This window comes from Brassica oleracea, chromosome C4 (assembly GCF_000695525.1).
Source record: "Brassica oleracea var. oleracea cultivar TO1000 chromosome C4, BOL, whole genome shotgun sequence".
Classification (NCBI taxonomy): domain Eukaryota; kingdom Viridiplantae; phylum Streptophyta; class Magnoliopsida; order Brassicales; family Brassicaceae; genus Brassica; species Brassica oleracea.
Window position 1 is genome coordinate 17626745 of NC_027751.1, and position 13608 is coordinate 17640352.

Genomic DNA, 13608 nt, shown 5'->3' on the forward strand with positions numbered 1-13608 from the left:
GGGGGGGGGGGGGAGGCTATTCTACATGTAACACTTATGCATCATGGTTTAAAGAATCATGAGTTGCTGGAATAGGATGGTATTACACTACACTCATCTGAATCATGCGTTGTCTAAGCGTCTCCCATCTGTCTCATTGCCTTTTATTGTTGAATCCTATGCGTGAGGCTCTCATCTCCGCAAAGCACTATCTTCTCTCCAAAGTCTGGTTTGATCTGACTCTCAAAAGCTCGTTAGAACTATCAACTCGAAGGTCTATCCAATGGAGTTCTCTCAGATACCTAGTTTCTATTCTCGCACTTTTCTTTCGTCTTGTTTTCTTATATCCCTAGAGCTCCAAACATGTTAGCTAAGTCTCTGACAAAAAACTCTATGTGTGTTGTTTCTATGGCATTGTACTAGACATTTCATATCATTTTCTATTTCTTCCACCAAATTATTCAACACACATTCAGTTTTTACACACTTCAATTATTTTGTTTAATAAAATTTAATACTATATTTTACTAATTAATTATTATTGGTTTTACATTCAAATTAAATAAATCTAATCTGTATTTATTGAGAATTTAAATGATAAATTTTGTATAAGAAATAAAAATAAATTATTTAATTTATAATAAAATTATTGGTTTTAAATAATAAAGAGGATATCAAGGTATCAAAATATCAAAATCTTTAGAAAATGACATTTATCGTCGGCGGTCTCTATTTTCTTCTTATTCAACATGTTGAATCTATTCAACACCAAATAATCCACATCATCAATTTTTTTAACACCCCTATATTAGTGATTCAACATTTGAATCTTTTATTCAACATCTCATTTTAGAGAGTTTAAGTAGGAATATTGACTTTCTAGGTTAATCATCTCTAACAAGAATACATTCTTTAGAGATAGAAAAAATAATATATTGAGAAAAGTTCAGAATCGATCTATTCTATTAAAATATAATCTTTTTTATCGACTGGTTTTTGGACTATCAAAAAATTATAGCGATTCAATTAAATTGACCTCAAAAATACTATAAGTTCAAAAATATATGAATAGTAACAAATCAAAAATTTAACTTTTAAATTAATATTTGATTATTATATTGTTATTCAACTATCCTAGATTTTCTTAATTTTAATAAGATAATACTATTTATATATCAAAGCATACAGATTATAGAAGTATACATTATTAAATTCGACTATCTATTTATATAAATATCTTATATAATTATCAATTTTTATAACAAGGAAATAAAATTTCCTAAACCATATCAGATATATATATATATATATAATGATAGATATATTTAAATATTCTAAATTTCTCCATTTCAATAAAAAAATAATATCTCTATACCAAGGAATCGTATTTTTAAAATATATATGTAATAAATAAATAAATATATATATATTATCATATATAAAATATATATGTAATAAATAAATATATATATATATATATATATATATATATATATTATCATATATATTTATTTTTATGTAAGAAAGAAATTAGATATTTTAAACTATATCAATTATACATGTAACAATGTATATCTTATACTATATAAGGAAAACTGAAATGAATGATTATTTGTTTTTGTGTATTATTATATGAAAATATGAATATAAAATGAAAATTGCTATATTATATTTTTATCACAGATTTTTTAAACTATCGAACTATTTTTTTTAGACTATTCTATATAAATATCAACAGGATTATAAATAATGTTTTCATAATTTAAAATTTGTAAAAATATTAATTCTAATGTAATATCTAAACTATAAATATACTTTTTATCTTTCAGTGGCAGACCATTATATGATTTTAAAGGTTCTAAAAAATTATATTTATTCGAAATTTCTAAAAATTGAAGACTTTTCGAAGAATCCTTCAAAAGAATAAAATATTTCACACGTCTAAAAATAAGTTTGAAAAACGCAACTTAACCGTGAATTGGTATTTAAAACAATTAAAATTTTAAATCAAAATATTTACAAACAAAGATGGTTTACCAATTCTATAAACTACAATAATCAATTTTCTTGATTTTATAAAAAAAATATTTTGGCGAATTTGTAAAAATAAATCCGTGTATCCTAGTTTGAAAAGTTATTTAAATGTAGAAAAAGATGAATATATTAGAAAGGGTCTAAATAGTGTAAAATATCTGTGCGGAACATAAAAAATATAAAGTTGGTAAAATTAAGCAATTGCACCAAATTATTCGCTTTTAATACTTTATGAAAGCAATAATAGTCCCTAACAATAATTATAAATTATCATCATATCCTACCCTACACCCACTCGTACCTAATCCATTTGACTCTGTGTTTCTCTCTCATCCCTGACTGTCACTTGTTTTGTGAGAATAGAGAGAGAGAGAGAGGGAGATTTTGCTAGAAAACCCAAATCTTAGGCATTTTAGGGTTGCTGGAGTATAGATCACCCACCTGCTTTGAATCAGTCCTTTTTAACCCAAAACCCTAATTCCCCTTCTTTTTTTTTTTTAATTTGAAAATTTCAAAGCTGGACAAGTAGTAATCTACGCTCCCTCCGATCTACTTTTCCTAAATTATATATTATTCGCTTGAATTTTCTTTTGTGGAGCTCTTCTTCTTTCTCTCTCTTTTTTTGAGTTGAATCCCATGAAATGCATACCTGTGTGTGATTCGATCGACGAGTCTCCTGAGATTTGATGGAAGTGAAGCTGTTCGTTCCTGCTTTTCTCGGATTTCCATGGAGTTTTGCGGTTCAAGTTCTAGGTTCGTTTCCAGTCTCCAGCTCCGGTTCGCCGCCGGTCTCGCCGTTTCAGGGGTAAGTTTCTTCCCGCCGCCGTTGATTTTACATTTGGTTTTTGGTTGTTGATGGTGAAGTCACATTTATATCAGGAAGTCAGATCTCTGCTCTGCCTTTCTCTATTGAGAACTTTCGTTTTCCATTGTTTCAGATTTTGTTGATTCTATTGTGGTCTGGAGCAGCTGATGCCAAATCCAGGCATGGCCAAATACCTTCTTCGCAAGGTCATGAAAGTGGAGTATCGTCTCATTCGTGTATCCATGATCAGATCATTGAACAGAGGAAGAGACCCGGTCGAAAAGTATACTCTGTTACTCCACAGGTTTATCACGAGCCAAGGAGTGCTCGTAAAGGAAGGGCGTTGCTTAGTGTTTCTGAGGAGGAGCACAAGGATGTGAAACAACCTATCAGGATTTACTTAAACTATGATGCTGTTGGTCACTCTTTCGACCGAGATTGCCAAAGAGTTGGCGATATCGTGAAGGTGGAGCGAGCTTTCACTTGTGTTTAATATATAGTGTTGTATAAAGTTACTCAACTAATTTTGTTTGTATGTTTCGTTCAACTCAGTTGGGTGAGCCTCCTTCGAGCACTTTCCTTGCTGCTCCTACTTGCAATCCTAACGTCAAACCTCCAGTTTCCGGTGATTGCTGGTATAATTGCACTTTTGATGACATATCTGGGGAGGACAAAAGGCGTCGCCTACGCAAGGTGATGTTTACTCCTTTTGTCTTAGATATGTGGTCACGCAGATGCACTGATTTTTAAAAATCTTGCTCATGAATGAAGGCTTTAGAGCAGACAGCAGATTGGTTCAGAAGAGCATTAGCTGTTGAACCTGTCAAAGGGAACTTGCGGTTAAGTGGATACTCTGCCTGTGGGCAAGATGGTGGTGTGCAACTTCCTCGTCAATATGTGGAGAGTAATTTCCCAACTCCCTTTGCTTGGCAGTTTCTTGTCCATTGATCTCCTCTTGCTAGGGCTAATCAGTTGCTTTCAAATCACACAGAGGGTATTGCTGATACTGATTTAGTTCTCTTGGTAACCACAAGACCTACTACTGGTAATACCCTTGCATGGGCTGTTGCTTGCGAACGTGATCAGTGGGGACGTGCAATTGCTGGTATCTTTTCATCATCCCCAGTTGATTACAATCTTTTGAAATCCCTGCATTTCTGTGAGATTGAGCTTAAGCTAAAGCCAATAGTAATCGTGTTTTTCAGGGCATGTCAATGTTGCTCCCCGCCATTTGACTGCGGAATCTTGGACTTTGCTTTCAGCAACTCTGATTCATGAGGTCATGCATGTCCTTGGCTTTGATCCGCATGCCTTTGCTCATTTTAGAGATGAAAGGAAAAGAAGACGAACTGAGGTATATGTCATTTGTTTCTTATTTCTTTCCTTTTTGATATGGATGAGGGAACTGAGTTTAACCTTGATTTCATGCTTTTAGGTCACTGAGCAACAGATGGATGAAAAGCTTGGTAGGATAGTGACACGCGTAGTGCTTCCACGGGTTGTCATGCATTCGCGGCATCATTACGGAGTGAGTTTAAATGCTTTTAGTTACTTCTCGTGACTCAAGTTTTGTGTCCTTCAAGTCCTAAGAATGTCAAAATGTTCAACGGAACAGGCATTTTCTCAGAACTTCTCGGGTTTAGAACTTGAGGATGGAGGAGGACGTGGCACATCGGGGTCCCACTGGGAAAAAAGACTTCTCATGAATGAGATAATGACTGGATCGGTAGACACAAGATCAGTCGTTTCGAAAATGACTCTAGCGCTATTGGAAGACAGTGGCTGGTATAAGGCTAATTATAGCATGGCCGACCGTCTCGATTGGGGCCGGAATCAGGGGACTCAATTTGTCACATCTCCATGTAACATGTGGAAAGGTGCTTACCATTGTAACACAACCCAACTATCTGGCTGTACATACAACAGAGAGGCCGAAGGTTACTGCCCAATTCTAAGCTATAATGGAGACTTGCCTCAATGGGCTCGTTACTTTCCACAGGCTAACAAAGGTGATTAATTGCAAAATGCTGATACGAGAATATTTATACTATATTCTCAAGTGTTTCCTGCTTCGACATGTTAATTTTTTACGCAGAATTTTCTTTTGTATAGGTTAGTTGTATCGAGAAACTATAGTATATTATACTCCAAAGTATGCTATGCTATTCAGTAGTTTAATTCTGTATTTGTTCTGCTTTGGTGAAGAAATTCTAATGAACTTCATACACAACATTTTGGCAGGCGGTCAGTCTTCCTTAGCAGATTATTGTACATATTTCGTAGCCTATTCAGATGGGTCTTGTACGGATATCAATAGTGCACGTGCGCCTGACAGGATGTTGGGTGAAGTGAGAGGGAGTGACTCCAGGTTATTGCTGCCTGGTTATACTTCTCAATGAATGCTTTAAATATCTGCATGACATATTGCTCATGAAAGAGTTTGGCCTCTATATGATAGGTGTATGGCCTCGTCTTTAGTGCGTACTGGGTTTGTCCGGGGTTCCATGCCGCAGGGGAATGGCTGTTATCAGCACAGATGCAAAAATAATTTGTTGGAGGTATGCCTTCTACATCTCTTCTTCCTTGTCCTAACCTGCTTTTATGCTGCACTAGTAATATTTTCCTTGTCATTCTTTTAGGTTGCTGTGGAGGGAGAATGGAAATTCTGCCCTCAAGCTGGTGGACCAATTCAGTTTCCCGGTTTCAATGGTAAGCATGCTCTTTATCTTCCCGAAAGAAGAATGACGTATTGTTTAAAAACCTTTTTGAACCATTATTGTTTTTGATTTTTAGGTGAATTGATTTGTCCGGCTTACCATGAACTCTGCGGTTCACCCATAGTTTCTGTGCTTGGCCAGTGTCCTAATTCTTGTAACTTCAATGGAGATTGTGTTGATGGGAAGTGTCGTTGTCTCCTTGGTTATCACGGTCATGACTGTAAAATCCGTAAGAGTCCTGTATTTTTGTTTACTTCAGATCGTCGTACATGTCAGTCAAGGTCTCGTTATCTTTCCCTAAGATCTGAACTTACAAGTTAACTAATCACCATGCAGGTTCTTGCCCTAATAATTGCAGTGGACATGGAAAATGCACAACTCAAGGTGTATGCATATGCGAAAACGGATTTACTGGAATTGATTGTTCCACTGGTAATTCCATACTCGTATAGTTTATATAAATAAACAATTTTATTAATATTAAGCCCTACAACAAGATTCTTTTCCAACGTTACAGCTGTGTGCGACGAACAATGCAGCCTACATGGAGGAGTGTGTGACAATGGGGTTTGCGAGTTCCGTTGCTCTGATTATGCTGGCTACACATGTCAGAACAGCTCTAAACTAGTAACAAGTTTACTGGTATGCAAAAATGTGTTGGAGAGAGACATGTTAGGGAAACATTGTGCTCCACGGGAGCCTAGCATACTTCAGCAGCTCGAGGAAGTTGTGGTCATGCCCAACTACAATAGGCTTTTTCCAGGCGGGGCTCGAAAATTATTTAACATTTTTGGTAACAGCTATTGTGACGAGGCAGCAAAAAGACTAGCTTGTTGGGTAAGCGGCAATCTCTGTTGGGGTCTATATTTGTTCGTCTCTTAATTATAGATGAGACATGACATTTATTCTTTATGATCCCTTTTGAACCAGATATCGATCCAAAAGTGTGATATTGACGGAGACGATAGATTACGGGTATGCCATTCAGCATGTCAGTCCTATAATGTGGCGTGTGGGGCTTCCTTGGACTGCTCGGATCAAACCCTTTTCAGCACCGCGGAAGAAGGCGATGCTAATTGTACGGGATCTGCCGAGATCAGATCGCCATGGTTTACCCGTTTGTGGAGTAAACTTTTAGCAAGTAACTAGGAACCATTCGTGTGTGGAACGCAAGATTTGTGTGTTCAAGGTAGATAGTGAGGCAGAGTTATTATTCCAAGCTGTAATTTTTCTAGGGTTTATGAGGGTAAAGAGCGGGCAAAATGATACTACGTGTTACACACGTAAGCTTGGGGTCTTTTGCCTTAGCCCACCTAATAGATTAATTAGTCTTTTGTCTGTCTTTGGAGTAATATGTATTAGAATATATATTGTAGAACAAATGAATTTATAGGCCGAAGGCCTATCAAGAGAAAAGAAAAGTGAAATCTCTTTTAATCGTCTTCTTTTTAGCTACTATTCAATGCATAAGAAACGCTCTTAAACATAAAAGAAAATTAAAATCTTGGAATCTTTCATTCATCAACCTTGCCTCTAACGTTATGACATGCCTACAAGAAAGAATCTGATGTAACCATTGTTGAGATAAATTGGGATGGCTGAATGGAAAGTTTGAAGATGGACCTGAGGTTGGAGTGGAGCACGTCGAGCTTATTTCCCACTTAAGTGACTATGAAGAACATATAAAACAATCTGTAAAAGATGTGATCAGACTCATGGACGAGTTTGTATTTTTCTCGGCCCAAAAGAAGATCACAAACCAAGAAATTTAAGAAAGCAATGACTTGTTTGGTTTACTATGAGCCATAACCAAACCAGGTTGAAATTCAAGTCAAGGAATCAGCCAAAATAAATAATTATTCAGTATTCGAGACAATTCTAGCTTTAATTAAGTTTACAATTTTAGGACTTTTCATTTCTTCTTTCTCTACTTAAACTCTATTTTGTTTCTGAACAAAACATTCACCTTTTTTTTATCAAAAATCTCTCTAAATTATATGAATCCCTTGATCATCATTGAACACTGATTGCTAAAGAGTTCATTCTTTGATTGCAAACATGTCTTTGATTGAAATCAGAGTTTATTTTCTTGATCAAAGACTCATCTACACAAGTGTTTACCAGTTCATAGATTCTCACTGAAGTTCATCATCCATTTCGACATCATCCACAATTCCATCATCATATATCCTTCAAACCATCAGATCATCCTTCAAAAGAATCAGGGACAAACGAATCCTTCTAAATCAGGGGTTCATCTGGTGGTATCAGAGCAGATTTGAAGGCTCTTGATCTAGGGTTTGAATCTAAACTTTTCGAATTACCTCTTAATTTTGGGAACCTTGTATTGATCTGTATGTTTCTTTGAATCTGTTTCGTTCTCTTTTCTGTCTATCTGTTGAATCTGCAAGAGGCCAACCAGTAATAAAAAAAGCTCATAGAAAAGTCAAGGAGAAATCCGACTTAGGCTAAAGAGAAATCCAGCCCTGGTGATAAAGCCTTTTGCAAACAAAAAATCTTGCAATCTGGCTATCTTCTCTTCTCTTTTGGGGTGGGGGATTTTATCTCAAAAGCTTGATCTTTATTCTTTGCTGAGCTATTGGATTCACAAAAGAAAACTCACAGAAAAATTAGAGAGAAACATAAGAGAGTAGTGAGGCTTTGGCTATTTTTGTTATTCTAACTTTTCTTGTTGAGATTGTAATAGGAAACCATGGCTGGAGATGTCAATAAAAGAAAGGAGGCACCAATGACTTTTAATAAATTGTAGATGGAAGCAATAGTGTCTGAGATCATTAAAAGAATGGAAAAGACTGTTTTTTTTTTCAATAGAAACATGCTAATGATTTCTTTGGTAATGTTTCTCAGGTTCAGAAAGATGCTAATGACAAAAGGAGGAGTAGAATACCATCTTTTTGTAGTTACAGGAAGCAAGAAGGTTAGATTGGCTACATCAAAGTTCTGTGGTGATGCCATTCAATGGTGGGATCAGCTTGTTACTAACAGAAAAAGGACAGGAGAAGCACAAGTTGCATCGTGGTTTGAGCTTAAACACTTCATGAAGAAAAACTTTGTTCTTGTAACTACAGCATAAGACATCCGAGACAAACCAACGAAGAGACCAGACTTTTCCATAATTGTGATCAGCCTAGAAAGTCTTAGTCACATAAGCTAAGAAGACCAACCCCACGTTCTCTCGAGAGAGCCAATGAGCCACTGTACTCTAAGAAGGAATCAGCTATCCAAGAGCTGAAAACAGAGCCATCTAAGGTAATAAAAGAACCTGAGACAGAAAATGAATTTTCTCTTTTCTCTCCTCAGTCTGAACTTGTTGTCAATAACACATGTGGTGAACTAACTTGTCTTGAACCGGTGCAACCAAGTGGCCTTCTTTCAGTGTCTCATATCGTAGGAGAGAACTCAGCAGAAGAAGCACAAAAGAGTTCACCACCAGAAGAAGTGTTGGAGCAGCCAGATAAGCAGAAACATATGCTAAGTCTTTCTCTTCGGACGCTCAAGAGCACTGTAAGGATCTTGATATGGTTAATTCTATTCCTGAAATGGTTGTTATGGTTAGTTCCAGTGATGTAAAATGTTTCGGTCTTGAAAATGTGAAAGAGTTTTGTGTTTCAAACTCTGTTTTTTGATAACATGATACATTCTTTTAAGAAACTTAAACCATATAAACTTCTTGATCAAAAACGTTTTTCATGTGGTAGTGACATCAATCCTGGTTTTCTTTTGAGTTTTGGTCAGTTTTTGGAACATAACAAAAGCCTTGATCACCTTGAAAAGACATTAGAGGTTGTTCTGCAACAACCTGATTTCTGTTTCAGAAAACCTTGAGATTTATTTGCTTGCTTAAAGATAATGGCTTTGATCTGAGTCTTTCTAGGCATGAACTTATCATTGATGATTTGTTTCCATCTGTTTATGCCTTGAACAAACCTATGAAGTTGCAGGAACCGAAATCACTTAGGGCCGAAACTGAATTTCTTTATAATTTTGTTTTGAAACCTGTTCATTCTTGTTCTTAAAATGATAAATCTTGGTTTTTATGGGATCATTCTTGCAGAATGATGTTGTCTTGAGCTTTGATGATATATTAGTGTACAACACATTCTTTGAAAATCATGCTAAACCTGAGAGACATGTGCTAACAGATCTTGAACTTAAACTTTTGTGTTTTGTATCTGATCAAGTTGGACACGTTTTGGAGATGATCTATGGTATTTCATGCCTTGGAAACATTCTGGTTTGCAACACTTTCTTTGTTTATTATACTGAGCCTTGGTTAAGTAATTCTCAGTTTGAACTTGATCTTTTGAGTTCTGAATCTGAGGAACTTGTGCTTGTTCTGAAATTGTTCTTTAGGAACTATGCTATCTCGTGCTTTGATACCATGGTCTACAATACTTACTTTGATGTGCATTTTGAATGTCTGAAACAAGCACAACATGTTCTTAGAAAGAAACACTTGGTTATTGATCATAATAAGAACATGTCTTGCCTATATGACACTGGATATCTAGTCTCTGTTTTGAGTGTCCAGGATCAATATGTTCAATCTCAAAGGAGTGTAAGGAACGAGAGCAAACACTATGCTTATCAACCTGAGATTTGGAGATGGAAGTACTTGAGGAAAATGGCTTCAAAACTCCAAGGAAGTTTCTGTTCAAAACCTTAGTTTGATGTTGATTTCATGCTTATTTTCTTGATCATTTGTCTCGCTTCTTACTTGTTTCCTTTTGATGTAGGAGATACAGATTTGAGGACAAATCTTTTCAAAGGAGGACGGGATGATGTAACCATGGTTGAACCAGATGACTATGCAACAAAGGATAAACAAGGATGGCTGAATGTAAAGCTTGAAGATGAACCTGAGGCTTGAGTGGAGCATGATGAGCTTATTTCTCACTCAAGTGACTAAGAACATGTAAAACAAGCTGTAAAAGATGTGATCAGAACGAGTTTAGACTTTTCTCAGCCCAAAAGAAGACCACAAACCAAAAATATTGAAGGAAGCAATGACTTGTTTGGTTTACTATGAGCCATAACCAAATCAGGTCGAAATTCAAGTCAAGGAGTCAGCCAAAATAAATAATTATTTAGTATTCAAGACAATTTTAGTTTTAATTAAGTTTACAATTTTAGGACTTTTCGATTTCCTTCTTCTTCTTTACTTAACTATTTTTTTCTGAACAAAACATTCACCTTTTTCTAAAAATGTCTCTAAATATGTGAATCTCTTGTTCATCTTTCAAAATTGATTGCTAAAGAGTTCATTCTCTGATTTCAAACCTATCTTTGATTGAAATCAGATTTTATTCTCTTGATCAAAGACTCATCTACACAATTGTTGATCAATTCGTAGATCCTCACTGAAGTCCATCATCATCTATCCACAATTCCATCATCATCTATCCTTCAAACCATAAGATCATCCTTAAAACGAATCAGGTACAAACAAATCCTTCTCAATCAGGGGTTCATCAGAATCTAAGCATTGTTAGAGATGTATGAGTTAGAACTAAATTTAATAAAGCAAATTTAAGAGAATCAAAATGAATCACGAGAACAAATATCTGAAGACGGGTAAAGATGAGCTTTTTCTTCAAAGAATTGAACTCATTAGTTAAGCTTCTCGTGAAAATATGATAACAAAATATCCCAAGTGTTTAGTGCTGCGTTTTGGTAGGTAAATTAATGTAACACTAGAATTCGATCAAATACTTTTTAATTCTATACAGCTGATATCATCTTTATAGGATAAAATGATCAATTGTCTACAGTTTAATTTTTATGTTATATATTGTATATTTTTGTAACTGTTTTTGATGTTCGTCAGTTTTTGATGGTGACAATTTTGTAACCCTTTTGTTGTGCAGTTTTTGCATTTTCATGCATTAATTAAGTGACTCCCCCTAATTACTGTTTTTTAAAGTTCAAATACTTCCTAAGACGTTTTACTTTCAAAAAGATGTCTTGGAAAAAGATTAAAAACGATCATCGCATTGCAACTAACATGGGAAAAGTCTCTTTGTAATGTTAGTTTTGGTTTTCTTGGTTGCAGATAACTATGCATATTTAGACAGAGATTTAAGGGATCCAAAGAAATCAGAAAAAAAAATCTGTAAGCTGAGAAGAATCCTTATAACTTTCTTAACACATTTGAGTCTTACCAAAGGTTAATTTTCGTTGCAGACGACATTTCAAAATATCAATTATGGAGGAGCCAAAGGCTTCAAATCAGATATTTCCTTAAGGAAAAAAGCCGGAGGAGCATGGAGAAAATTGATCTGTCGAAAGCATTAGCATTTGCAATTAGAAATGCTGGAAAGGCTACAAGAGAAGATCTTTCAAGAAATGCCTCAATCATTAGTTTCCTTCATGAAGTTGAAAAGACATCACTGGGAGCAGAAGAAAGAAGATGCTGTCAACAACTTCCTATGGTTCATGTTCATATCAAAAAAATTTCAAAGGAAACTAAAAAACTAATCAGATCCTTAAAGCATGTAGCAATGACCTCTATTTTCAAAAAGGAAAGTACTTAATACAATGCGGGAAACAACTCATGGAAGGTGCCATTGAACTAAAACAGTCTCTTCATTTGCTTGTAGAAATTCAACAAGCTTCTTACTGAGTGCATCACCAAGAAACATAGTAAAACAAAATCAAGCTGCTTGAAGAAAATGATTATCATGAGGAAGAAGATGAGACTTCAAATCAAAATTCTCAAATATCAAATAAATCACAACGCCGGATATTGAAATGATATTATTGGCGCTTAAATCTAAAGAGGATAAGAAAGCCCATTGGGAAAAAAAAAACCCTAGTCACTTCTCCTTTCATTCCTTATAAAAGGAGGACTCCCCTGAGAAGATGATGTAACCTTGATCAGCTATGCATCCTTGTACAAGCTGAAACAAACTAATGACACTGAGGACAAGCTAAAACCAGCTGAAAAGCGTGTGTATGAGTTGAAACCAGCTGAAGAGCGTGTATATGAGCTGAAACCAGCTGAAGTGAGTGTAAATGAGCTGGATGAGCTAAGTGAGCTAAGTGACATTGATCTGGAGCTAGATGAGCTGAGTGACACTGAAGATGGAGCTGGTTTAGCTGCTGGACGAAATGGGCCTTTGTCAGACCAAAAAGAAGTGATTCAGCCCATGAAGAAATCCATAACAAATTCACTTTGGATTTGTTTCAAGCCGAATTCGACAAGCCTATTAATCAGTCCATTTCAAGCCCATTCTCATCATAAAATATCAACAAATTAAAGAAGTTCTGGTCGTGGTCAAGCAATAGTTGTTCAAAGTCCAGTCAATATCCAACATATCGGTTCTACAAACTGCCTAGTTTTTAGTTTCAGTAAATTTCTTGTTTTCGACAAAGTATTTGCATAGTTTTCTACTTTCTTTCTAGTTTTTTTTTCACACATTGTAAGACTATATAAGGAGCCTGCATGACCTGAATAAAATCATTCACCTTTTTGTTTAAAAACTCTTTCAAATCTGTGAAGCCCTTGTTCAGCTTCTAAACATTGTATTCTTAGGAGTTAATTCTCTGCAAAGCCATTTACCTTTGATCATTTTGTGGAAACACCTCTCACGATCACTGGCGCATCAAAACAATTGTTGATCAGTCCATAGATCTTCACTGAAGTCCATCTATCTCGTTTCCATCCATCACTAATTCGAAATCATCTATCCAAACCATCATGTTTGTGTTAGTTAGAGACATAAGAAGGATACCAAGCAAAGCCCCGCCGAAGAAAAGCCATGCATGCCTCTTCCACGCCATTGACGTCGATCGCAACTGGGCAGCCCCACACCGCCTTTCACAACGACCAGAGCCCGAGTCGTCGATCTCGTAACCCTAGTCGCCATCTCCTCGAATCTGCTGCGTGTAACCAGATCCGATTTCAGCCCTAAGGTAAAGCTCAGATCTTCTTTTCCATCTTCTCTTGTTATTGGGTATGACAGATATGAAACCTAAACCCCTCTTCCCTTGTTCTCGTGTACTAGGAAACACAAATCTGAGTTTGTGGCCGGCTCTCCTTCCGTTCTATAT

General features: G+C 35.7%; 1 protein-coding gene and 1 long non-coding RNA gene across 2 annotated transcripts; both read left to right on the top strand.

The window, feature by feature from the left end:
• The first annotated feature begins 2336 nt into the window (after positions 1 to 2336).
• On the top strand, positions 2337 to 6972 carry LOC106342481. Its single transcript, XM_013781429.1, has 15 exons — positions 2337 to 2818; positions 2952 to 3284; positions 3371 to 3511; positions 3590 to 3722; positions 3810 to 3923; positions 4024 to 4172; positions 4254 to 4346; positions 4434 to 4827; positions 5060 to 5186; positions 5277 to 5376; positions 5458 to 5527; positions 5612 to 5764; positions 5872 to 5967; positions 6053 to 6372; positions 6466 to 6972. The coding sequence occupies exons 1-15, from the start codon at positions 2741 to 2743 to the stop codon at positions 6682 to 6684; spliced, it is 2520 nt and encodes an 839-aa protein (XP_013636883.1). The 5' UTR covers positions 2337 to 2740; the 3' UTR covers positions 6685 to 6972.
• Positions 6973 to 7444: 472 nt separating this feature from the next.
• On the top strand, positions 7445 to 10579 carry LOC106337757. Its single transcript, XR_001269151.1, has 2 exons — positions 7445 to 8805; positions 8919 to 10579. It is a non-coding gene; the product is annotated as an uncharacterized LOC106337757 (long non-coding RNA).
• The last annotated feature ends 3029 nt before the right edge of the window (positions 10580 to 13608 follow it).